A 27217-nucleotide genomic window follows, 5' to 3' on the forward strand; every position below is an offset into this window, starting at 1 on the left:
CCCGTCAAAGGCAATCAATTCTTCTCAGTCCCAAGAGAGCAACTCTACAAAGGGCTACTGCATGACGTCATCACTAAGCAGAGTTGTATGATGTCTAGTTTTGGAAGTAGGGAGGAGGGAAGGAGTAGACATATTTATTTTATATGAGAGGTAATACCATCTTTCTTGTACTTGTATCTTGTACAGTTGTATATTGATTACTGACACTATTCGTATCAGTCAAATCATTAGCATGCGCAGGCTATGTTTACACTGCAGGCACAAGTAGCCCATATCAGATTTTTTTAGCTCATATGTGACTCAGCTCTGTTTTTCATGACATGACATTTTTCACATGAAATCTGATCTTCATATGGGGTCCAAATTAGATTCAGATCTGATGTCGTTGCAATGCCACCTCAGTGTGAACAGTCATTGTAACAGAATTTGTATGATTTTCATTTCACTCAAGAATTACATTTTGTCATGGATGTCACTTCAGGGCCATGACGTGTTCACACTGGAATCTGATACAGCAAAACAGCACAAAACAGAACAAAAATCGGATCTGAGTAAATCCGAATTGAGGCTTGCCATGTGAACATAGCCATAGTTAGTAGTGATGTTGCAGTAGTGGAAACGGTTTATCCCCCTCTCCATCCAGCACTAAACTTCTGGCCCCAGGCAGGACTCTGGTCAACTCACTCTCAGTTCACTGATCCAAACTGTAAACAGATTCTGATTCATTTGCCATCGATTTTTGCCAACAAACCAGTTGTGATGCGACAGTCCTTTGTGCCATAACCCGGAGTGGGCAGTTCAAAACAATTATATAACTGATGTTAGATTCATCGCTATCATTGTAAATCAGAGAACCACTCACAATATCTGCAAAAGTAAAAGGGTTGGCTGTTCAGATGCAGGTTATCATTATCACATGGGTTTGTCTCATCACAAATATTTTGGTTAAATTTGTGATGTCTGGCTTCCCAGAATGGCTGACCACACCCACACGCACTCAACACCAAATATGGCAGTGCTGTGGTTTATTCTGTCTGTTCAATTAGTTAAAATGTAAACCCAAACTATGATTCATTGGCTATTAATAGCTCACTCATTTTCCACAACTGGATATGGCAAACACTGAAAAAAGAGGATAAAAACATTCTAAGGATCACATAATCTGGGCTGAACACACCAAAGAGCTTTAATAACTGATTATAGACTGCATTTATAGTTTTTGGATATCGGAGATCTACCTTAAACTCTTCATATACCATTGACCAAGACACAAAATAGGGATGCAGTAGTTCCTTGATCATTCTTAGTGTTGTTTTAAATCAACACAGCCAATTATCACTGCTAAATAGTTCCAAATATAATATAATAATATTAAGGGTGTCAAAAGTAATGCAAGTCTTAATTCTACACGAGTAAGCATCCATCCAAAAATGTATTGCTCATGTGGAAATACACAAAACATTCTTTAAGTAACATACATTTTTTTTGTGGAGACATCTTTATTTGCTCACACAGTAGGGCCTAATGTTAATTCTCATACCTTTCTTTTGATTACAACATTTATTAGCTTTTCACCACTGCATAACAAAACCTCATGTGGCGGTACTTTATAGCCACAGCCATACAAAAGTAACAAAAGCCAACAATGAAATGATAAAAGTTAAGGATAGCGACTTTATTCGTTCCATATTAACAAAAAATCTTAAATGAAGCTGGACTTCTCGAGTAACGACTGGGGAATTATTTCACATCAGGTGGTGGGGGGGTCAACATGGTGGAATACTCAATGGGAAGGCTCTGCAAAAAAGGGAAGACCACAAAAGACACATTTAATGACAAATTAATTAAATTAACATGGGCAGACAGTTGCAAATCACTAAAATATCAGTCAGCAGTGAGTGGATAACCATCTGTCAGTGACACCTAGAGGAAAACATATGTAGTTACACAACATTTGACACATGACTTTTTTCCCAGCAGCCTAGCTCACATTCAATGCTGCAACCTTTTTTTAAATTTTTAAATTTTTTATTAAATACTGCCATAAACAGTCCTCTTTATTGAATTGCAACCTTCACCTAAAAGGCCAATACACCAAGAGATCAGGGGTCATTAGGAATGAAAACCAATTATATAAACACTAAACAGTCATCACTGCCCAAACCTCAATTATATGGTAAGAATAAAGAAAATGTTAAGATTACTTACTGTCCTTCACAGCCTTCTTGCCTGGAATATGAAGAAACACACATTATATTAGTTACATTAACCCGTACCACTCAGTGTACCGCTGTGCATTTAAAATACCTCTTAATAAGTACAGCTGCTTACATTCACATTTACTCAGCACTGTGACATTTATTTCACACCTGTTCAAAACTTCTGCATTCTTATATGACAATATAAGTCTTGAACTCACCCCCGTAGGAAATCTTGTAGTACAGGTATGTCATGATGCCAAGACCAACCCACATCTCCGGGTATGCCTTAGTGTAGTAAGGGCCCACCTTGGCCCACCAGTTTGCAAATGCACGTCCAGCCATCTGTGGGAGAAAGCAACAGCATAGTCTCACAACAGTGCTCATGTACGTCAGTAGTATGTCAGTAGTATGTCAGTAGAGGCATGACTGGACCATCAGAGGTCCAATCCCATTGTCTACACGGAGGAAGAGCACACCAAACTTCATTCATAATTTGACCGGTTTACTGATGTGTTGCTCTTACCTAACACATAAGTTTGGATCATTGTCAGTCATAATTTTAATATAATCTATTTAAAACACTAACGTTGACTGGAGCTACATTTTAGAAACAGGTTCCTAATTTGGTTGCTGTACTCAAAAGGCTACTGTGACCCTCAGCTGGGTGAGCCCTGGGGAATGACTTTGGCAAACTAAACTGTGACTTCTGCTCCAAAGGAAGAAGTAATACTGCACCCTTTAACTTTTCTAATGTGCACTGTTAGTGTGGGAGACGTCGCACTCTCATTTCTATGTCCAATAGTTTATCTTTACTGAAGATAACGCAGTGGGCTAACGCTAACATCACAACCTCCAGTCTATAACGCTAACGTCAGCGTTAGCATTAAATGTAATACAAGTCGGTTAAAAGACGGAAAAGAACATTTACAAGCAGACATATTACTGATATCTATATTTAACTAATTTAAATATACTAGTTAACTACTTCAGTCGATGAATGGCTCCTGGCTATTAGCATTATTCTCTGCTGTGGAACCAGAAATAACGCTAACTAGCCTTAGCAAGAAGCTAGCTGGCTAGCCGAGTACGCCTGCGAAAGTAGCGCACACAACCATAGTAAACAAAGATGTTCGTTTGGTTTTAAGCTGCTGTCGTGAACCAACACACTGTTCCTCTGTTATTATTATTATTAAAGACACTTTGCTAAGTGAGTGTGAACTCTGCTCTTACCTCTCAGGTCGTCACGCTGCAGAAGGAAGGTCAGGACAGCCGCTGCTGCACGTCAAAGTCGTGGGGTGATCTTCTTCTACGCTCTACTGTTGAAGTATTTCATTCACGTTTTGGTGTCTAGCGCCACCAAATGGAGGTACGTGTTTAACTTATTTTACACCTGTGTAGCTGTGTCTTGGCTCCACCTGGAGGATTTAACCATGAATGCTAAATTCAGTAAAGAACCATAATTTTCATATTAACAGGTTCCTAGTGAATTAATAAAGCTATATTCAGTATAGTACAGTCAGTGGATAGATTACTTAAACTTGAGCAACACTAACAGTACATATTAGAAAAGTTAAAGGGTGCAGTATTACTTCTTCCTTTTGAGCTGAAGTCATAGTTTAGTTAAGTTTAATTTATATTCGGCAATGGAAAAATTATTTCAACCATAATTCTGTCTAAAGAAATAACGATGAGCAGAAGAATCAAAGGTATGAAGCTCATTTTAGTAATTCTCAAGATACCTTGTGTTGATGACTACTGGGCAAAGCCAATAGTATGTTTTTTAAAACAATTCTGATATCATCCTTATAAATACATTCAGTGTCAGATTGGATGGATTGGTCAGCCATCTGAAAACTCAAGTTTTGGACAATACGTGTGAGCTCAGAGGCCAACAACAGGTCAATAAGAGTTTCCGGGTTTTGTCTTGTTGACATTTAGTGTGGCACATTGGCTCCATGTCTTAAACTGACCACTGAAAATAGTTATAATTTCTCCGGCAGCATGCTCAAGCCTTTATAAATCAACAAACTTTGAGATACAAAATTGACATCTTAGGAGGACTAAGAGTTTGACATACAGTCACATGCAATTAAACCTGACACCAGTTTCCTTCAACTGGGGCTGTGTTCTCAGTGTTTATACAATAACCTTTTTATAGTGCCTCACTTTCAATTTCAATCATGCACATGTTATTATGGTGTTTTTCTGCTTGTTTGTTTTTTACTTGATGTTATGTTACACAGTTTTAGACTTTCCAAAGGCACACTTCAGCTATCCTATATCCTGTTCTGCTTTTTGGTGCCTGTGCCACTGCTACCATAACAGAGGGGAATTTGAGGTGAGGGTGCAGCTGCTACATGGCAGACAGGCTGTCCACCTCTGCCTGTTCACCATAGTGAAACAACAAATAAAACACTGGCAATGCTTTCAAGGGTAAAGATGCCATTGTGTAACTTGCTCTACGGTTTGTGCACCCTCTTTCTCTTCAGGTAAAGTAAATGAATAAAGATTATTAATAGAGTATTTTGGCTCCTGATTTCATTTTAATTCAATCATGAGTCTATACTTTTCAATTGAAAAGCCTCAAAAAGTTGCTGTAACTCAATATGAAAAGCAAAATAACATTTTTAATAAATACAGTATATAAATAAATAAATACTGTATATTGCGAAATCATGAGTTGGAATGACCCCTAAAAGGAACCTGAAACAGTTTCATATTAATGCAAGTTTTTCCCCGTGACCTTGTTTCTCAGCTGTTACATTATTGCACTAGCTCACAGGCAAATGGGAGAAAAGGAAGACAGAAAAAAGATATTTGTAGTGAAACTTATTGTGTTTTTGTTTCCTGAAACACTGATAACGATCTGCTTTTGTAAAGTAAGCTGAGAACCAAACTCATTGACTCAGGGATTTATGAGGGTATGATTACTTTTTAGCTAGAGGATATTAAGTTTGTATGAGAGTCTGCAGGAGTGATTTGGGCCTGCAGTCAGCGTGGGTGGGACTTTCCACACTTTTTTTGTCATCACGCTCCAATAGGCAAGAGGCACCTTGTTTCATTTATGAGCACCTAAAGGCCAAGTCCTATTTGAAGGGACTCAACACAGTGAATCTACGCAGAGTTGTGCCAATATGAAAGGGCACAGCTGAGGACATTTATTGTACACAGTACACACTCTGCTGGGTTCTTCATTGTAATGCAATATGCTGTACTAGCTGTCTTCAGTGCAGCCCTGCTACAGGTAGGCTGAAGATCTTGGAGCAGATGTGATCTATTTTTGTATATCTACATACATACATATCTATGGCAGTGTGGTGTCGGCTCTTTCCAAACAGCACGGCTATTCCTGCTCTTTGAGCTCTTTGTTTAAGTGTTTGCATGTGTCTACTTGCATCTGTATGTGTGTGTGTCTGTGGTAAGGTAAGGGTGTGGATGGGAGTGTTCTTTCTGTAACGTGACTAATCAAGCAGCGGAGGGAGCTAACTAACAAAAGTTTGACACCCCTGTATTTACCCTCAGCACTGTTAGCTTTACTAGATTTACTAGTGTGGATGATTTACTTATCAATGTCTCCTGGACCTTCCTGAGGTTGATCTCGTGCTGTGGTTGGAGACTATATGGCTTCAGGTGGAGCCGAGGAAGAAGATGGAGGAATTCCATTGGACATTGACAACGTGCACATGCTTCTCCAAGGTCAGTCTATTCCTGTACTTTTGTGGATGCTGTGTCATGTGATGTGATGTGGTGGGGAATCACACTGGTGGCCCAACTATGAACTGTGTTGAGGAGATGCTTTTTAATCACTCTGTTATGACGTCTAATATGTACACAACCTAATGAAATGCCTGAAAAGTGAAAATGAAAGTGGTGGAAAAGATAACTGGATTTTGAATGACATGTTAACAGTCAGGTTAAGCTAGTTCACTACTTCTCTGACATTTAAAGTAATCTAGTTAACTGCTGCACCCTCAGTTACACATGGAAGAGGGAATTTGTGACATCTCAGTTTACAAAAAACAGTCTGATATATTATTATTTAGGGGATTTTTGCAGCTTCTGTCCTTACTTTCATTTTTCAATTTTAGAAGTATTAGAACTTACATAATATCTATCTTCCTATATTGCTCCATTTCTATTCTCCTCTTTAATTTAATTCGGTACATCATTTGTGTCATTAGCAGTATAATAGAATACATGTTTTTCATTAAAAGACAGTTAATGATTTTGTTGTTCAGCCCGTTATGCTGACACAGGAAAACCTGGGATGTTTGTTTGAGCCACACCAGTTTACATGTGACACCATCATTTATTAAATGAAACATTTAATTGCTCAAACCGGTCTGAGTAATCAAATTGCCTCCAAAGTCACCCCATTCATTGATCGGACAAATGATTTAGTTAGTGAGCATACAGGTAAATCTTGTCTTTACTAAACATGCAGCTGTTGAATTAAGTGTTGCATCTCTGTAAACAGTTTAAGTATTAAAAGGGAATAAATGTTGTATGTGAGCTGAAAATCTCGATTTTGATGGATGTGCATTATGTTGTCATAATGTAATGCTGTAAGAAGCTGTGCTTTTAAATACAGCTGTGGTTTCATCAATGTTCGGTACCAATAATGTACTGTGCATCAGGTAATATCAGAAATAAACAGTTTTGACAATGCATCAAAATAAAGAATGGCAAGTTCCTGAGTATAAGAGTAAAAGTAATTCACATGGTAAAATATCAAAATTATCTACATGTACACATACTCTCAGAGAATTAAATCATGTTTTTATTATATTTGTTGTAAACGTGTAAACATCAATGATTGTAATTTGACCTGAGAAAACATATTTTACTGGCGCTGTCTTACAATGGCCTGAAGCAGGAAGTTATTATCAACATGGTTGAAGCCTCTTACTGCTGTTTGAATTGGGCAAGTCAGGTGATCTGGGTGGAGTCGAGTGATTAAAATGCTTAAGAGTTTCCTGCCTTGGCAGGCTCTTAAACAAACAACTCTCTCACTGATATACAAGAGTGAGTTCATCTGTAAGTAACTGTGTTTTTCTGCCTGCCGCAGACAAAACATCAAGCTCCTCAGTTTACTATAGACTGAATCATAAATCATGAAATAGTCTCAACAGCTTGTTTGTACTCATAGTCATGTTTGTTCTGCAGGAAAAGAGACTGATGTGTGATTTTACAATTTATGCTTAATGGCAGCAGAAATAAATAAATAAATAAATTCAACATTGGACATTGTTACTAACTGACTCATGGCTGGCAACAAAAAGGGAGGCCACACACAGATATATCAGTCAAAAAAGATCAGTATATCAGTCATGTTAGAGGTGTGTGGGTGAGTGAAATGTGTGTTGGATCGTGCAGCAAACCAAACAAGGGAGAGTGCTGAGGGCTTGTGCGACAGGCTGAGAGAGAGACTGAGACTCCCAATATTTTAAATTTTTCAGTTTTCAAGAGGTTTATTGTCATATGCACAGGAAGAAACACGGTGGTTTATATGTACAATGAAAATCTTAGTAATCTTAAAATATAACTAAAATATAATATACAACTTAAAGTGCAGAACAGTGTATAGTAAACAAAGAAACCTGAGTTGAATAAGGTGCTCTGTGTGCCAAGTGACATTCACATCACAGTGGGAGTGACTGAGTGTGGGGGAGGGCGGTGTGGGCTGTACTGTACTGTAAGAACAAGAAGGGCAGTCTTCTATAACTTTCTGGGAGTCACACTCACATGGGCAGGTAAGGCAGGCGACCCTCCCAGCTCCACCTACCAGCCAACCCGAGTATCTATAAAGCAGACAGCAGAGCAAGATAAAGCACAGTAGGAGGGATCATCACAACATAGACACAGACAGTAGTGGTTAAAGGTTTATAGCAAACAGTAATGCAGGCTGAATAAAGAACATCCAGCTTTTTGTTGTTGGATACAGTTTTATTATGCTTTCAGTGGATTATGAACACAAAATTCTGTAAAAATATGGACACCAAAAGGACTTATGTGTACCCAGATGCTCCATATATTATCAATATAATCTTCAAGCTAAAGTGGACAAACCTGGCTCCAAACGTGGTCTACAATCTAAAGTGGCAATTTCCATAACTAATTTTGAATTTATTTAAGATTTCTGTCACTTTCGAGGTGTCCTTGTTGCTCACCTGGTAGAGCTGGCGCCCCATGTATCGAAGTCCTTGCTGCAGCTGCCATGGGTTCAAATCTAACCTGTGGGCTTTTGCTGGGTGTCATCCCCTCTCTCTATCTTAAGCTGTCCTGTCAAATTAAGACACAAAGCCCCAAAAAATAATATTTCTGTCTCGTCCATAACACTGTAAAAAGGAAAGCCTTTATAATGTTATATATAGTAAAGGTTAATGTTTTGGCAACAGAAGCTAAAGATCTGGTACCTCTCAAGAACCATGTATGATCAAAATCCCCTCAGTGTGTGTGCATATGCCTGTCTGCTGGTTCATTATAGTCATGAATGTGTCTCTGTGTATATTTGCTGTGTGTGAGAGCGTCAGTATCTATGTCTGTCGCTGTCTTGGAAGCCATCCCGTCTTGTAGCCAGAGCCCAGCCGGTAGCCTTACTTCAGCTTAAAGAGGAAAGCCTGCCACTCTGGGTCATGTAGTGTTAGAGAAGGCAGTTATATGTTGTTTAAAGTAGTCTCTTCACTCATGATACATGGATTTATTCACCATTAGTTATAAGAATGGAGGGTCAAAAAGTCCTTCAGTCCTCTGATATTGGTGAGTAGCTTATGACCTACCTGCAGCTCAGATCAGGGTTCCCACTGCTGCTATAGAGTTTCTGGATTGTGGACTTTACAGCAGCATACAGGGTTTGAGAAAGTCAGGTTGATTTGAGGAATATACTCTAATGTATTTGACACGTGCGTTATACATTTGTTTTCATTAGTTGGTGTTCACAGAATTAGAAAAACTACAGTTTTAGATCAACTTTTTCAATTGTGAATGAGAGGAACTTTTATATAAATCCGTCTGCTGGACTGTGTTTGCATTTCCCTTTTTGGAAACAAAACTACATAAAAGCAGTGCAAAGTGTTCATCATATGGCATTATGTTAGTAGCATTACAAATACAGTGTATTTTATTTGAACTTATTCACTGTTTGCAAAACATGATTGCATATATGTGACCATGCTGAGCAGTGATAAATAGATTAAGGGGACTGAGAGAAAATAATAATTAATTAAACCAATTTGCTACTGCCAGCAAACATAAGCTTCCAAAATCCATAAAGAATCAATTGTAAAGAATTATGTTTTTTTATTATGTGTTTATTATCCAGTGCTTCATAACTATATTGATCATTTAAATACATCCTGTTCTGAATGTGTATTGATAACAATTCTTTTGTCTGTTTCCTCAACAGTGGAGCATGAACAGATTCAGAAAAGGACATTCACCAACTGGATAAATGCCCAACTCTCAAAGGTATTTTGAGATATCATATTTATGTGTGATACTATGTGGAACAGGAACCTTTGTTGCATTTGTTGAAGAAAACAAGAAACTGCGTATCTCAGCTTCTCAAAGAAGTGTTTCAACTGTGGGTAGTAACGGACCGCTGATATTTTTAAGTTAATAAAGACCTGGTGCTTTATCAAAGATACTCTCACACAAAAAGTTTACACTCAGCTGTCTAATAGGATATATCTTCTGGAGATTATCTTTATGGCAGTCTGAGCATATTAGTGGAGAGAGGGGCTGGAGTAGTGATGCAGAAAGGCTTTACTTTTCAGAATATTTGAAATAGTCTACCCATTGACCTTTTATTTTCACATAAGGTTGAGTAAAAGTTGTCTTCTATATTTTCCAAAACCTACCTTTAATTTGGGAGACGTCTCAAGCAAAACCTGATCAAAAGTGCTGATTTGAATGTTTTGCTCAGAGTTAGCGTTAAGATATACAAAACATTTGTTCTGGAGAGCTCAGCCTAGGGACTGTGGAAAAATGGCATGATGTCATGCTGTGGTAGGGCTGTAAGTGATATGAAGCAAGCTGTAGACTTGCTGACTCATTGTTCAGACTGTGAGGTGCAGTGAAGCGGCTCACCACGGATCTCATTGGAAAGAGACCTTGAGCTGCTTGTGACTCTCGCCTGAAGTATAAATAGTGCTTCAGTGAAGCAGAACAGCATGTAATCTGAATCCAGTCGCCTCTTCATAACCTCATGTCCATACGACTGCACACTAAAACCACTGGTTCATAACCTGCCATCTGTTACACCTATCTGCGTCCATTAACAACCCCCAACAGCAGAGTCACTGTTGTGACCCCGTCTCTAACTGACCCAGAAGCTTTTGAATGAGTGCACCACAGTTCAGTTCAGTCTCGGATGAATTTGTAGGCTGCGACCTCCGATGTATTTGTTAGCCGATAATGTGAAGCAGTTAAAAGTTTCATGTCATTGTAAAATAAATGTTGATATACAGTATTTGTGTTTCCCACGCAGTAGATCACATTCCCACAATCCGTTTTACTTCATGTTGCACTTAAGATTGTATTTTGTGGTTAGCAAAAAGATAAACATTTTTCCATCAGCCTTTCACTTTTTTTACTGCATGATATGAGGAAACCCTGAACAACTTCCTGTTTTGTATAAAATAATATGACAGAGTGACCTAGGGTTATTTATATCTATTTAGAGACAGCTGTCTAATTCATTATCTAATTCATATTTGTACAAGGTCTCCAATGATGATCCATTTATCTTGATGCTGTTATTGTGCGGAGCACATTTGACAATATGTTTGGACTTTCTTTTAATGTGGTGGATGCTTAAAATCAGTAGCTAATAGTAAATAAATAAGACTTAATTGTGTGCATTGTTGCAGAGATGCCCTCCCTCATTTGTGTCAGACCTATTCTCTGACCTCAGGGATGGGTCACAGCTGCTCAACCTGCTGGAGGTGATGAGTGGCCAACCTATGGTGAGTTACTACAATGTGCTTCTGATATCAGTGAGTTGAATAGATTCCAAATTCCTCCTACAGTAGAGATCTATAATTAAACAGTAGACATGTATTGGGGAGGTAAAAACATGTTCAAATGAATATTATAACCACAATAAAACAGATGTTGTAATTTGTCTCCACAGAAAAGACAAAGGGGCCATGGGTTTTTCCAGCAGAGGGCCAACATTGAGACAGCACTCAACTTTCTCAAGAAAAAATCAGTAAGTTTCTACACACATAAAAAAAATGGAATCTGCATCTGCAGTTTGTATTATTTACATTTGTTGTGGTTGGTTGGTGTAGATCAAACTGGTGAACATAAACGTCTCAGATATCATTGATGGACGGCCCTCCATCATCCTCGGACTAATATGGACCATCATCCTCCACTGTCATGTGAGTATCAGTGGTGAACTAATGCCACCACATATTTATCTGCTTCTGCTTCTGCTATTGGGAAAAAGGATGTAGAAAGAGAAACAGAAGGAAAAACTAAAGCAACAGCATCCTGATGCATCCTTAATAATTTAAAAAACACTTGCCTGTAGCCTGTACTGACAGATTTCACATACATGTATGTTTGTATCATTTAAAAGATACTGATAATTTAATATCCAATATATCTATTGTTTCAAACACTCTGTTTTAGATTGAGGAGCTGGCCTGCACTCTCTCCTTCAGCTCTTGTCATTCCTCCCTCGACTCTCTGACCAGCTTGGACTCCTGGTCTGGCAGCCCAGTCCCAGCGAGTCCGGTCCCTGCAGGTCGGACATCGCCCCTCCACAGACGCTTCCGAGTATCCGCCAAGAAGACCCTGCTCATGTGGGTCAGGGACCAATGCAAAAAGTAGGTTATGTACCATACATATGAATGCTTAAAAAAGGCTGGTGATTAATTCAAGAAGGGGTGTAAGTGTAAGTTAAAGATGGAGGAAGGAAGGAATGTTTGAGTCAAAGCACTGACTTTGCTGTTGCTACAAGGTTGACTAAGACTCTCTTTGGTTTGTCTGCATTCGGGTGTTCATAAAAATCTCACAGACTCCACTTTTTGCTTTAGTTTTTTAGTTGTCCATTTGTCTTTCTGTCTCCAGGGTTGGTTGCTCTGTCAGTATGAGGGATTTTAAGTCTAGCTGGAGAAGTGGAGAGGCCTTCTTGGCCATCCTGTGCTCTCTCAGACCACAGCTGGTGGATCTCTCACTGGTCCAGTCCAGAAGTAACCAGGAGAACCTGGAAGAGGCGTTTCACCTGGCCGAGCAAGAGCTCCACATCCCCTGTCTGCTGGAGCCCCAGGGTGAGGCTGATTTAGTAGCGCTGTTGAGTTCTAATTAGTGTTTCACAGTATTTCCTAATAACAAAGTGCATAACAAAGTATTAATACCAATCAGAAATCATCATGGATTCTTAACTTTCTTTGACTATGGTAGTTAAATTACTTTGTTCACGCTTTTTTCCCCGGACACAACTGTGTCACCTTGATTTCTGTACCTAGGAGAAGGTGTAACCTGTGGCTGCAATTGAATAGTTAGAATAAGGAAATTGGTAAATTACTGCTCATTGGAAGCAAAAAGTATTTCATTAATTTTCATTAATCATTAAAACAAACCTAAAACAGTTGTGCTTAATGTAATTTAAGACAGCATCATTTAAAATGGAAGTTGGGCAGAGTTGCTGGCAGACTGAACAACTGTAAAGCCTTTGTGTATATTTACCTTTACCACAGATGTTGATGTTAAAGACCCTGATGAGAAGTCTATTATGACTTACGTGGCCCAGTTTCTGCAGTACTCCAATGACATGCCAGCACCTGATGACCATCTGCAGGTAGGAAATCAAACCAATATTTATACTTGCAGTCTCACGTTGACTTTCAAAACTTCTAAAGACCTGCAGAGCTGACATCATTGTTTTCAGTCAAATCTACATATTCCTCTCTTACATTTAAACTTAAGTAAGTTCAGAGTAATACTACCACTGTTTCTTTCCCTGCTGCTTCCCTCCCCTGTTTAGAGCTTGAACCCACTATCTCCTGCATGAAACTTAATTATTTTCCCCGTTCTCTTTTGGTGGCGGTGGTACAGCTGTTTCCTCTGGTCCAGCCTTCTTCTCTCTCGCCTGTGAACTTGCCTGCTCACTTCACTCCAGCAGTTTCTGTCTCACCGTTACGTCAGGTAGCCATACACAAAGCAAAGTCCTTCTTTAGTTAATATTTGCCCCTTTTTATACGTCTTTCTCCCACTCTGTAAATTGCATTGTAATTAGCTATTCCTGCAATTTCCTAAATTGAAATTTTTTTTTCTGCTGCTGTTTCTCATAGAGCTGAAACACAGTTGAGAATGACTATTAGGTCTGCATGAATATTGCACATACTTCTTACGTTTGTCCACTGATTATGTAGCTCTAAAGTTGTTGTTCACCTTGATGGACACAGAAGTAGTTACTCACAGTTTGAATTTTAAAAATGTAGGTCTCTCCAAGTGAGCGAGCACTAGAGGTGACTTGCTGGCTGCAGCAAGCCTACCAGGAACTGTCAGAGTCACAGACAGCTACAGAGAAATCAAGCTTTGCAGAAAAATATCAGGTAAGGCAAAGAGCTTAGAGAAGAAAAATTGAATGGGTGTGTATTATTTTGTGTTGTTGTACAGCAATTAGAGGTTGTTACTGTGTTTGGTTGATCAGGTGTTTAAGAACCTTGCTGACTCCTTCACTGAGCAAAGGAGACCAGTGATGACCCTCCTTGCTGCCATAAGACGCCGCCCTGAGCTGAGCCAAGAGCAGTGTGCTCTCAGGACAGCGTGGGATCGTCTGGAGGAGGAGGTGGGGTAATCCACTGTGGATGATAAGCAGCAGGGTCAAAGTCTGCCCTGAGAAAGGTTTTAGTCAGTCTTGCCCTGCTCCCTTATTGCGTCCTGTGCTGTTTTACGTGTTTTTTGTTTTTATGCATTTGTGAGGGAATTATTAATCATGCAATATTGAATTAATGAGAAAAGAGTTTACTCTACTGGCTCTTGCTGATTCCTTTCCTTTGTCTCTCCCCAGGTGAGTAGGACTCATTAGACAACGTTGCAATGACCAGGTTTTGTGCTTTTACCAGGCTGTGTTATGTGTGTGTCATTTCTCAGCTGCAGAGACGTAAAGCAGACCTGGACTCGAGTCTTCCTCCTCCTCTGGACTCAGTTGTTGTGTGGCTGCAGCGTGCGGAGGCAGCACTACACGAAGAGGGAGGAAGAGGGAAAGATCATGCAGATGCTGCTAAAGAAGCAAGAGCTCAACAAGACACACTAAAGGTTATTCTTATTTTGAAGCTGCAGAACAAATTTGAGCTTTCCTGTTCTTAAAAATCGTGTTTAATCTTAGTTTATGTGCTTATAATCTTGTTTTCCCTTTTTTTAAGACTTTAATTAAGGAGATGAACCACCATGTCAATGTCCTTGATACCTACCACAACACTGATGACTCAGGGAACGTAGTAGTGCCCCTTGAAAAGTTTGATGAGATAACAAGACGGTGCGTGAATATTAAAATCAATATTCCCATATGCATGTTTAAACCAAGCAATCTTTAAGTCTCTTGTATTAAAAGCATCTGCAGTTAAGTTCCACTAAAATAATGAAATAATGCATTAACACCTACTTTATTTGACAACAGTTTAACCAATATCCGAGTCACAGCCAAGTATCAAGGGATCAAGTTGGAATACCAGGAATCCCGTCACACTGTATTGGATCTCCTGGGTCGCATCAGTGCAAAGGTTCAGACCTGGAAAGCTCCCTACAGATCCCAGGAGACAGTTCTCCTGCTTCTGCAGGACTGGCATGTAAGTAATTGAAAGAGAGAGAAAATTGAAAATTGTTACACCAATAATCAAACCTCCAAAGGATTCTAGAAAAAATGTGTTAACATAATTTAAATCTAGTGAGTCATTTGACACATTTAGCTTGCTGACGAAAAAGTGATGAATTCTGGTTTTTGGTTTGCTGTCTAGGAGACCGTGGAGCGCCAAGGCCTGCTTTTGATTCTGATGGATGCTGTCCAAAACCTGAAGGAGAAAGCAAATGTTTACACCGGCAAGGCAGCGCTAGGTATGAGCTAAATATGTTTATGAGAAGAGTTCTGTAAGCACAGAAGTCTTGCTTATTATTTGACACACACACACACACACACATTCTTCACTCCCCAGGTGAAGATTCCCAGCATGTTACTCGTCAGGTGAAGGAAGCAGAAAATGAAGCTGAATTGGTTGCACAGGCTGTGACGGCCGTGAAAGGGACGATGGAGAGAGTGGTGTCTGCGTGGGAGACTTACAACAACTGCCTGACTTCTCTACAGACATGGCTGGCACAGAAGATACAGTCAGACGCCCAGTCTTCATCTGTGGGGACGCAGGTATCCTCAGCCTGTTTGTTTGGAAATTTTGTTAATGGATAACTCAGAGAGATTCCGTTATGACTCCAGTGTTTGAAAGCTGCATGTATTTAATGACTGTAGAGAAACCTATATTCACATTATTTTTCTATCTTTTGGTTGGGTTGCTGTAGGATATGAGTGAGTGGACATCATGTCAGGCTAAGTTAAACGAGGCGGGGAACTGGCTCATCGAAGTGACAGAATCTTCAATCAGTCTCGCTCTTGCCGAGCAACTCAGCAAGGTCAACATGCAATGGGCTGAATACATGAAGAGGACAATGTTTGTAAGTATACATGTTCTCACTGTTCTTTCCACAGAGGCATAGACTGTACATGAAGGCACAGTTAAGATTAAATGAATAAATGAAATGAATTTTATTCCAGTGTCATTTATTTTATTTTGAATGCGACAAAACAAAATGTGACATAACAGGTAACCTAACAGGAAACATAGGCATCAATAAAAGTTGCTATTCACGAAGCATGTCTTTCTTAGGAACTATCCTCGGAGCCCAGTGTTGGTCCAATGTGTCTTGAAATGGTGCATTCACTGACCCAGGAAGCCAGCCTGCTACTGAGGCAGCCACTGGAGGTGGCCTCAGCCCCACTGAAGGCTAAAAGACAGAAACTACAGGTTGGCAAAGTTGCATATGAATGGAGGGATGGGTAGATCAAAATCAACAGCAAAATAAACAGTTTTTAAATCTTTGCATGCCGGAGCTAGTCTCTCTATTTACTTCTTGTCTTTCAGCTCCTGAGTAAAAAGATGGCAGACGTGGACCTTTCATCTCTAAGTCCATCTCCAGACTTTCAAACAAGCAACATAGAGAAGATCCAGCAAACTCTCCCACAGGTACTCCGCTGCAAAAATGCTTTGACAAACTGTGATGCATTTCAACAGGAATCATTCCCTCTTTCAGTTTCTGACTAAACCCACTCTGAACCCGAACTTTATTAAACCAGTGCACTGCTGAACATACTTCCAGTACGGTTTAATTTTAATGTAAAACTAGAAACAATACGGTTGTTGCCATTGTTACAGTATAATTACAACAATCATTGGGTTTATAATTGAAATATTATCACAAGCTCCTCTCCTGTATTATTGTATGACAAACTAAGGATAGCGTTCAATCCTAATTGCTTTGACCTCTACAACAGATGCTTGGTGAAGCAGAGAGGACCTGTGGAGAACTGCAGCGGGCTGCATCCAGGCTGGAGGGCCGTCTAGCTGAGCTGGATCACTGGAGCACAGAGGCCCTGGACTGTCAACAGCACCTAAAGACGAAAAAGCACAGAGGACGTTCTTCATTGGAACCTACAGCCAAAGTCAGCAAGCCAAAACTTTGTGCATCTTCTCATGGGGCGTTATTTTGTTTTTTATGTTAAAGTCATCACAAGTGTTTCTTTTCACAAAATGTACAATTCACAAATGATTGTAACTCACAAATAATGTTTATGATTCTAATATGTTTTCACAATTTTTGTGGCCATTTAACTTATGACTCTTGTTGTCTTGGCGGACTAGGTAAGGGCGAACAACTACATAGGAAACGCGACTCCAAAGCAAAATTCTTATAATATTGTTAAACTATGTTAACGTATTCTTTATATCCTAAAAATGAAACAATACAGTACAGATAACACAATAAAGGCTTTATAAACTTTATAGGTGCTGGTCTCTCGAGGGTTGCAGTTAGAGGGCCAGGTTGTAGCTGAGGGACAGGATCTGCAGGACCTTGTGGCACGAGTACAGAAAACCTCTCCTCTGCAGCACCTCAGTACCTCTGGCATTCAGGACAGAATCTCAGAGGCTGTATCCCACTGCCAGGTGAGTTAAATCAATGAATGGTAACTTTTTGCCAGTTCTTCAACATCATATATGTATGTGATTTGTACATGTTTCATTTTTTTAGGAGATTCTTGGAATGTTTAGTTCACTTGGGTTTCTGCAGCGTGTTGAAACAGCCCATCAGAGGCAGCCAGAGGAGGGGTTATTTGTTGTGGCCAGAACCAAACATGTTGACCAGACTGGGAATGTTCTGCTGCAAACCCAGGACCCAAATCACCTTTCACCTGAGGTTCCATCTCAGATGTCTCAACAAAGGACAGGAAGTCTCCAGGATTGGCCTAAAAACCAGCACATGAACACTCAAGATGAACCCACCATTGTTATACCCCTTGTCCAAATACAGATGCTGCCTCAGCCTTTGAGGGGACCAGTACCTCATATTCACTCTAGTCTACTAAGTCCAGTTCCAGAGGACAAGGAAAGCTCATCCCCCTCACAAACTCACATATCGAAATCCAGAATAAGAGGGCAACCAAACACTCTACAAAGTAATACAACATCTCCACAGCCACCAGTGATGGTCCGCAGTGAGGTTCATTCAAAAGCCCAGTCAATGGCAAGGAGCAGACTGGAGAAGGCCAGGTTTCATCTGCATGGACGCATCCAGCAAGCCATCAAGTTATTTGGTGGAAAAGAGTTTTCAGAGTCACAAGCCAAAAGAAAACAGGTAACATTTTTTTAACATGAAATGATCATGTCAAATCAACAAATGTAAATGAATGAATGGTCATTTACTGTGATTTACTTTTGAATTCTTTAACTGGAACTTTATTTTCATAATTTGCCAAAAATACACTTTTGCACTGCCAAATAAGTGTGAGACATGTGTTGCTTATCAAATGGCTTAAAACAGAGCAAATACATCCAGACCTTGGAAACTCAAAATTTAATTTTAGAATTTAGGCACATTGTTTAAAGGTCTGTGGTGTTTTGCTTTGCACGGCTGCCCTTTTTGTATGTGTATGTTTGTCTAGCTTTATGTCTTTCTGTGCAGAGAGCTTTAAAGATTCTGAAGCCTGCTGTCCTGGAGGAGTTCCTGAGTGCAGTGGAGGGTTTTGGGGCCTTTTGCACTGGGCCCCAACTCCAGGACTTGATGCTCCTCTCTGACTCAGTCAGAGGGCAGTGGGAGGTACGACAAGGACTATACACAGACAACTGGTGCACCCACTAAGGGGGTCCACTTCTGTCATAAAGAAAGATTTAATTGAGTTTTACAACCGGTTTAGTGACTTAACCATAGAATATATTCATAAACACACCATCAGTTTACTGGGTTTTATTGTTTGCTCATTAGTTTTAATACAATCAATAACTACAATGATATCAGTCTCATATCTGTCTGTTAAATATTTAACTCAACCGGGCGAGACTTTAGCTTAGTTTATATCTCAATTGTTTAATCTGGACAAAAACCAAAGTGTACAAATGACCATTTCCAGTCGCCATGCTAAGCCAAGCTGACTTGTCTTGGCTATAGCGTCATATTAAAAGTACAAATTTGAGAGTGTTATTGATTTTCTAATCTAACTCTCAGCAAGAACGCAAATATACATATTTTCCAAAAACATCAATTTGATTTAATTTAACTGTTTTACTAACAATATTTTACGTTTTGGGTTATCCCACTTGTAACACCAAAGCACACAGTCCTAACTGAAGATCACATTTAACTCTGTATTTTACTGGTTCCCTTAAGCTACAGTATGATATACCATGATAACCTGACACCACTTACATTTTTCTTACAAGTTTTTATAAAAACATTCTGCCAAGTAAGTATCTGCTTGTTTGTGTCACGCTCAGGATGTACGCAGAGAAATGGCCTCCTTTGTTCCCATCATATGGTCTAAGATCAGAGAGGGGAGGCAGTCATTTTCTGTTGTGCAATGTGAAACGCAAACTAACGCTCTGCACGAAGCCACTGACCAGACTGACCTTGACTTTTTGCTGCAACAACAGGTATTTGCATAACTCTGTAACATTTGCACTGGCATCAGATTGTGCTGTGTGGCACACTGTGTGATTTTGGGAAACAATCTGATAGCCACAAATTAAGATACATAATTTCAGTTTCTCAGATGTTCACATTCTTTCCAGGCCGTCGTGGATGGAGATGCGTCTGCTGATGAACGTGTTGAATCGCTCCAAGAGCTGTGTGAAACACTAACACCAATAAAATCCTCCAGCCTGGAAACAGACCAGCTGAGGGAGTCAGATGAAGCACAGGAAACACAACCCAGTGACTCAGTGCTCCAATTTGACTGGTAAGATGATACCAAGGAGAGGCATCCTGAGGTGTATTATATTAACCGCATTTAAGAGGGAAATAGTAAGAGCACATATCTCATGTGGGTTTGTGTTATGACTGAATCCCAAATGGATCCAGGGCTCTCTTACTAAACAATTTAGTAAAAGATTATGGATTTGAGAAATATACCCTGAAAAGTATTTATTTTACATAGCAGCCACATTTTTCAATATACTGCACCTATCTGGACCACAGCAAGTCTAAAGATGAACTCTACCCACCCTGAAGAAAACAATATGATAGATATTTGTGTTGCAAAGCAATGTTTTTAGATGAATAATTTAACAAACCTTTCTTCACTCGAGAAAATTATGGGTAAAGAAACCTCCGTAATATTTAGACAGATGTTGCGTGGTCACGTTTTAGTGCTGAGTCCATCCCTAGTGCTGTAATGTATGTTGACTTATTGGAAGGTAGCACATTAAATGTTAGGAAGACTCAGATTTTAGTTAAAGGAAATTTCATTTGAATTTACTAAAGTTGGACAGATATAGAACAGAATTTTGTGGCCTTAGAATTTACCCTTAAATTAATGTTGAACTGAATTTGAGTTGAACTGAATAATTTAATTAAATCAGACAGCTTGTTTATTAACAATTGTCACTCTGTAATCCTTCAAGTCTATTAATCCTAATGAGGTGCCTGTAGGACTGAGTGGTTCTAACTGACTGAGCCTGACCACCCCCTGTTGAACATTTCTTAACTCAGCAGGGGACGGCAGCTCTGGGGAAACACCCCACTGAGAGCGACTGCCGTGTCGGCAGACACACAGCGGAGAAACAATCTCCCACAGAAACACAGTCAACAACAAGACCTCTCACCTGTGGGCAGTGCTGTGTCAGTGCAGCATCAGGGAGATGTCCTTCAGCTGCGAGCTCAGGCTGTCCCAACGGAGAGCGAGGATGACCTGACACAGCGTAGAGGCCGTGGGTCGGAGAAAAGTCTCAAGTCTTCACTACGAGCCAAAGAGCAGCCGCTGAAAGCTCGTCTACTGCACATCACAGATAGAAAGCAGCAAACCCAAACTCATACACAGGTATGAAGACACCCTGACTGCTTTTATATGGATTTTTTCTCATTGTTTTTAGTATTTTAGTACTTCTAGCTGCAGCTAGAAACAGATATTTAAATGAACAACTTAATTTTTGTAGCTTTTAATTTTAGCTTACAAACATGTAAACTGAAGTAAAAGAAAATACATTTTAGGAGTAGGGAGTTTGAGTGATGAGTGGTGAGTCCACTTTTCTTTCATGCTTCAGTTTTAATTGCCACAATCTTTATGTTAACATTGCATTAAAGTTTTGTGTTGTATTTGATAGTTTTTGATTTCCTAGGTGAATATGATTGACTACAAGTGTCGATACTCAACAGTAGATAATAATTTGAAACAGTCAGGTAGGGAAAGCTCTATAGTGATAACTTTGATGCTTTTATTTTAAATCCTTTTGCCTTCTTCAGGAACCTGATGCTGATATAATACTGCGTATGCTACAAATGTTAATTACCCTAAATTAATCTAATTTACTCTGCACATTGCATTTAAAGTGGCCTTTACTTAAGTCTTTCTGGTCAGAAAAGGACTCAGCAGTTTCATTGGCTTGTAGCTGACCTGTACAAGACACAGCAGCAGCTGCAGAGCACTAATCCTCAGTAATTGGATAGACTTGCCGCTCCATCTTTTCCTCTTTTCTTCACTGGACTGTTACTATGCGACTCTCCCATCTCCCAGGCAGTTGTCAGGGGCAACACTGTAGAGACCAAGCAGGAGGCAGAGTGGACCGTCATTGCAGAGACAGCCACCCCACCGCAGGAAGAGCACTCAGCCGAACAGGAAGTACTTGAAAGGTGTGGGTTAATATATTTTTTACATTTGTGTGTGTGTGTTTGACGAACTGACTGCATTTGAAATAAAGTTTCACCTTTGACTTGACAGATTAGCTCAGAAGAGCATAATCCAGAATTTAAATCTATAATTTATTTGGCTTTAATGAAGTCTGCAGAATCTTTTACAGTACCAGTTTATACATTTTTTTAACAAAAATTGGCATTTTAGCGGGAAATGTATTAGTTGAGTTATTGCCTGTCTCACCTGTTTTATCTCATTTAGACATCACAATTACCCCAAAGATATAACAGTCAGCCATTTACTTTGTTTTCAGTGTAGTGAAATAAGAATAAAAGACATTAAAGAGATGAACTTGATGTTCCCATGTAGCCTTTAACTCTCACAGAATGTTGTATTGAAGTTGTGCAAATCTTTCACTGTAGGTACAGAAAGTCCTGCTTGCTATTTCAAACTCAACTTCAGAAGAACAAGAAACTTTTGGAGGAGTTTATCCTACACCCAGTCACCATTTCCACCCTGCTGAAGCAAAAGAAGCAACTACTGGCAAGTTGAAGCATCATTTCACCACTTTACATTCATGTTTAGCAATCATTGGATCATTACCTTTTTGTCACCTTTTAAAATCATGATCTTGATGCAGATTAATCTGTGTATAACTTGTGCTTCTCTGAATCTCCTACAACCTGCTAAAGAAACAACTGTTAGGCAGTAATTTGTTTGTACGATCAAACTGTTGCTGCCATTACTTTGTAAATATGATTCTCCACAACAGACTCTAAAACAGGAGACAGAGGCACTATGGTTTGAGTTTGAGCTCCAGTATGCCCAGCTATCCCAGTGCTCCCATCTGAAGACCAGGGAAGATGAGTATGAAGTGAAAAAAGACTGGGAGCAGCTGACTCAGCAGTGGAGAGGCCAACAAATGTGCCTACAGAGCAGGTACAGTGCACCTCTCTGATTAATCTAAAGTATTAACCAATATGTTAAGATGTTAGCACATCTGTACCACTTATTCTTGCTGGTGATATTCACCAGTACAAACTTACATTTTTGACTGATTTAGTGTCTGGCCACATAATAATAGTGTTATTGGATTTAGAAACATTCTTTACCTTGTAAACATCTCAACTTAAGGTCCATTTAGTAGCTGTTCCAGAGCTTTCAATCATATTACAAGATCTTTATCAGCAGATGAGGTTTTCCCAGTCTTCATGTAAACATAGATCTCTATTTTCTTAAGCACTTCTTGTCCACGTTGAGTTTTTATGCTTATTTTTGAACTTGGAATCAACTATCTCACTTTAAGGGCCATTTAGTAGCTGTTCTGGAGCCTCCGATTATATTACAAGATCTTTATCAGCAGATGGAGTTAACCAACAACCATGTTCTAGTACTATACATAATAACAATTTATTCTAACAAGTAAGGATTATTTTACTTTGGTTTATGTCAGGCTGACATCTCTAGACAATACTGCAGTACTGATGAAGTCTGCAGATGACCAGATGGCACTGACCACAGAAAAACTGGACCGCATCCTCAAAGAGTCTGTGGACATCTCCTCCTTCACCTTGGCCGATCCTAGACTGATATCTGATTTAAAGGTACACCTATGCTTTTTTCAAACAATTAACACTCATTCTGAGAGTGAATATTGTAATTAATCCCTCTTGCATTACCCAGGAGATGGATGACAGCCTGCAGTCTGAAATGAGAAAGCTATCAGAACGAGGCACTGAAGAGGAAAGACAAGGGCCTGGAGCCACATCCCCTTCACCCCTCTGCCAGGCTCTGCACAACAGTGTCCATCATCTTGAACAGCTCAGACAGCGGCTGGAGAAGGTTCAGTCAGCTGCCCGGGCCCTGGATCACTTCCTAGCCACAGTGAAGGAAGTCAAGGCCGAGATCCCAACACTGCTGGCAAACCAGGACCCCAGCAGACAGCAGAATGAGGCAGACTGGGAGCAGGAGAGACACTCTTGGCAGGCAGCAATTCAGCAAAAGTTGCAGACTGTTGCGGAACAATCTGATAGTGTTGACAGCACTTTAAAGGGAGTGGGGATGACTCTGACCATGGATGGTGCAACGGTGGCGTGCCAGGATGTGGTGACATCATTGTCTCGGCAAGCTGTCGATGTGGAGAAAGAGCTGATGAGAGCCAGGAAGAGAGAGAAGGGAGAGATGGGAAAGGAGCAAATCCAGGAGAATGATCAGTTGAATCCTGTGGAGATATGTCAGGAGACAAAGACTGATTCACCACAGGAGCATCCCACTCCAAGTAGGACGGAAGAGGAGTCAGGGATGGAAGCCAAAAGGAGTAGGCTGGAAGAAGAAAATGATAGAAAGGCACAAAGGGAGGAAGAGCACAAGGATCAAATGTGGAAGTCTGAAGAGGATGTCTTAAAAGCCAAGGATGAGAGAAGAAGAAGAAGCAGCAAGGTTAAAAAAGAGGGAGAAGAGAAGGAGAGTTTGGCCCAGAGGAGAGTTGCTTTGCTAGCTGCACTGAGGGAGATAAAGGGGAGCAGTGAAGCAGCTCGGGTTACATGAGCCCACCCTGCCTGCTTTACAACAGAGGTACAACACTCATCTGGGTCCAAAAACAAATCGTTCTTAGTGTTTGTTCTTCCCTGGCTGGGATACCTGACTGATGAGGATTTAGTGCATCCAGTCAATTATGATTGACTTTTAGATATTTTCCTTTGGTTACATAAACCTTTTGGTATTTACTATATTATCACAGAATTGAACATGACAATAATTGAACATTATTATCTACATACAGAACAGTTTGCATTTAAATGGGATAGTTAAGAGTTCAGTCCAACATAATACCCCTATATTAACTCTATAAATCATGACTTCTGCCTTCATTTTCCCCCAACACAGATTTAAAGTAAAACATAATTATACCTTACAACTAATACATTTAATATATTTCTTATTATATTTTTGCAGCTATGATGTTTAAAGTTCAGGAAGTATTACAACCTAAGATGCGATGTCTCAAAATTAAAATGGAAATATTACAGTTGTATTATACATAATTTTAATGTCCAAGTATTTTCTGACTGGTGTTCCAGGTATGCTAAAACAATAATAACTTGTCAAATGTCAGTTATCTTCATTTACACCTCTCCTATGTTCCCCAATGTCCATGGGTCAGTCAGTCCACTAATGATTGTTTCATCATTGCTGCAGGACGCGTGCCTTGACGGAGCTGGAAAGTAATCTTGCCTGCCATCTCGCTGAGCTGCAGCACATACAAGATGCATCTTCAAAATCAGGGATTTCTGATGTGCGTCACACCAGAGAGGTGGAGGATGTCTGGGAGGAGGCGACAAAAGCTTTAACTGAACGGTAAAAAGAGCAGTTACAGTCCTTTGTGTTTTACAACTATGTCAAGTTAGACTTCTTTGCTGAGTTTGTGTGTGTTGTGTCATGGATCACATACAGGCTGGAGCAATGTAATGTCCTAACGGAGCTGCTGAAGAGGTTTCAGAGCATTCATGTTGAGCTGAGTGGGACTTTGCAGAGGGCAGAAAGCACCATCAGTGAACAAGCCTCCTACATGGGAAAAAGCAACCTGCAGAGACTGCATACTAAGGCATACCACCCTGTTTAATTAATATGATGAAGCAATATACACTCTTTTAAAGTTTTGGTTGTGTGTAAACTTGCCAATGAAGCACAGTCAACATTATCCAAATCATTTGTGTGTCCCTGGTAAATCATTGGCTTTGATTCTTCATTATGACACTTACATTGTGCGTGTTTGTTTGTGTGTGGTTTCTCAGGTCCAGGAAACAAAAGCAGAGCTGAATGGGCTCAACAACGGCATAGAGGAGGTCCGCAGTGTCTGCAGGCAGCTTCACACTCATCTACGTCAGATCCCAGAATGCACCCTCATCCCATATGAGAGTGAAGCAGATGCTCTCATGGACCGCTGGTTGGATGTAAGTTCAGTCACTTTATTTACCAAACTTTATATACTTTTTTTTTTCTTGTGTTGGTGGCATATTTTTATTAATCAAAAGATTTGGTATTTTCTTTGTTTTTTGTTTTTCTGACAAGCCAATACAACATTTTTCTGTGTGTTTTTTTCATTATTATCTTGCGGTTTTGTAGATGTTAATCCTTTCTCTGTGATTCATTATTAATACATAATTAACATAAGATTAACATAATTAATCTGTAGTAAATAATTCTGATTCTGATTCTGATTCTGAATTATGCAAGTATTATTTTATTTTTTTACCTACCTAGATCTGCTGGGCTTTCAAAAATATGTATTGTGGAAGAAAAATGTCTTCAAACCTCTCATTGTACTTCAGTTTCAGAGTATTATTCCTTAGGTGATATCTTTTGGGTTTTCCTGCAGATTATTGCATCAAGAGTGGATTTCTTACCTATTTACCTACTGTTAGTAAAGCAAGATTTACTACACAAATAGTATCTCCTCTAGACTGTTATCATTGCAAATATCTAATTTCTAAGGTCTTCTGTTGAGTTGTGCTGTTTGTTTTACGTGTCTATTATTGCAGATATCAGAAAGAACAGATTCCCACATTGAAAACTTACACCTTGGCCTGAGTCTGTGGGATGGCGTCCTCAAGCTTGGAGCAGAGGTAGAGAGCCGGACCACCAGTAAACTTGCAGTATTTGCTCAGTCTCCATCCTTTCAAACAGAGGAAGACATCAGGACCTTGCAGGTAAAACTGTCTTCCTGTTTCATTCTGTACATTTCCACAGTTGCTTCAAACAATGATCATCTCCCTCTAACTGTCTCCTAGAATGAGATTGTGTCCCAAGAGCAGAACATGGAGCGTTTCCACCAAAGAGCCACTGAGATTCAGGCACTGCTTCAAAGCCCAGAGCCTCCTGTGGAGCTGCAGGTACAGCATGTGATTTAGTTTTCTGTTTTAGATGTGTGTGAAATAAAGCTGCTGGGATGGACAGAGGGAGTATATACATATAGTTTTGGTTTAAATTTCTAGTTCAACTTTTCAGTTGTATAATGACAGGAGACATTTTATTGTTGCAGGTTTTGGCGCCTTGCTGCAGTACATTATGGCTGACTCTGTGACTTTTGAAACTGTTAGGTAGCACTTTATTGGTCAGTTTATGATTGAAAGCCAAGAACAGATTAACTGAACTATTAATGCTGATACTACTGTGTATGTGTGTCTTTGGCCAGCATGAAAAACTAACAGTGATGAGATGGAGCTACAACAGGTCTCTTGATTGACTTTGTTTTGTCTAGGTTGTGGAGACCCAGACGAGGAACAAGATACAGCAGCTGAAGGAGCTTAGTTCTGAAGCTGAGGATGTTTATAGGCAGATAGTAGCTACTAAGGGACAACTTACTGCTAGGATGGCCGAATGCTTTAACTCCCTCCAGAAGATTCAGGAGTCTCTCCTTACACTCAGTGGTTCAGATGTTGCAACAGTCCTTGCAAAACTAAAGGTGAGTGCTTAAATGAGATATATTTGTACATAAAATGGCCTCTTATCTTACCTGCAGTATAAAGATGCTGTATATTGGGTGTAGTTGCTTACATTTTGGTATCAGGTGGGACATCTTCCATTCACAGAGGAAGTGAAGCTGGAGCAACCACAG

At 39.8% G+C, this 27217-nt stretch overlaps 2 protein-coding genes across 2 annotated transcripts in view; one reads left to right on the plus strand and one right to left on the minus strand.

Annotated features, from left to right (window-relative positions):
* Positions 1-1654: 1654 nt before the first annotated feature.
* atp5mj (ATP synthase membrane subunit j) lies at positions 1655-3572 on the minus strand. The gene is made up of 4 exons (XM_051410093.1): positions 3432-3572; positions 2420-2543; positions 2209-2229; positions 1655-1797 (listed from the first exon to the last, which is right to left on the minus strand). The coding sequence occupies exons 2-4, from the start codon at positions 2541-2543 to the stop codon at positions 1784-1786; spliced, it is 159 nt and encodes a 52-aa protein (XP_051266053.1). The 5' UTR covers positions 3432-3572; the 3' UTR covers positions 1655-1783.
* Positions 3573-5618: 2046 nt separating this feature from the next.
* LOC127368829 (nesprin-2) overlaps positions 5619-27217 on the plus strand; it is an 84727-nt gene continuing 63128 nt past the window's right edge. Inside the window, 37 exon segments of the mRNA XM_051410018.1 lie at positions 5619-5897; positions 9607-9668; positions 11072-11167; positions 11335-11412; positions 11495-11587; positions 11841-12037; positions 12282-12481; positions 12911-13011; positions 13655-13768; positions 13867-14004; positions 14310-14474; positions 14582-14694; positions 14836-15004; positions 15173-15269; positions 15368-15573; positions 15726-15878; positions 16091-16228; positions 16346-16447; positions 16756-16923; positions 17267-17425; positions 17511-18113; positions 18441-18575; positions 19250-19405; positions 19544-19710; positions 20463-20790; positions 21484-21599; positions 22023-22143; positions 22373-22539; positions 23054-23204; positions 23284-24129; positions 24131-24174; positions 24799-24957; positions 25054-25204; positions 25395-25553; positions 26142-26309; positions 26391-26492; positions 26861-27064. Coding sequence (XP_051265978.1) covers positions 5822-5897; positions 9607-9668; positions 11072-11167; positions 11335-11412; positions 11495-11587; positions 11841-12037; positions 12282-12481; positions 12911-13011; positions 13655-13768; positions 13867-14004; positions 14310-14474; positions 14582-14694; positions 14836-15004; positions 15173-15269; positions 15368-15573; positions 15726-15878; positions 16091-16228; positions 16346-16447; positions 16756-16923; positions 17267-17425; positions 17511-18113; positions 18441-18575; positions 19250-19405; positions 19544-19710; positions 20463-20790; positions 21484-21599; positions 22023-22143; positions 22373-22539; positions 23054-23204; positions 23284-24129; positions 24131-24174; positions 24799-24957; positions 25054-25204; positions 25395-25553; positions 26142-26309; positions 26391-26492; positions 26861-27064 — 6402 coding nt within the window. The 5' untranslated portion in view covers positions 5619-5821.

This window comes from Dicentrarchus labrax, unplaced genomic scaffold (genome assembly GCF_905237075.1).
Source record: "Dicentrarchus labrax unplaced genomic scaffold, dlabrax2021, whole genome shotgun sequence".
Taxonomy (NCBI): Eukaryota; Metazoa; Chordata; class Actinopteri; family Moronidae; genus Dicentrarchus; species Dicentrarchus labrax.

What these genes read in the sequence shown, in the direction of transcription:
- atp5mj (XM_051410093.1), bottom strand. Translation starts at nt 2,543, where the DNA reads ATGGCTGGACGTGCATTTGCAAACTGGTGGGCCAAGGTGGGCCCTTAC. An exon ending in CTACAAGATTTCCTACGGGG is followed by an intron (nt 2,230 to 2,419) that starts GTGAGTTCAAGA and finishes TTCATATTCCAG; the next exon opens with GCAAGAAGGCTGTGAAGGAC.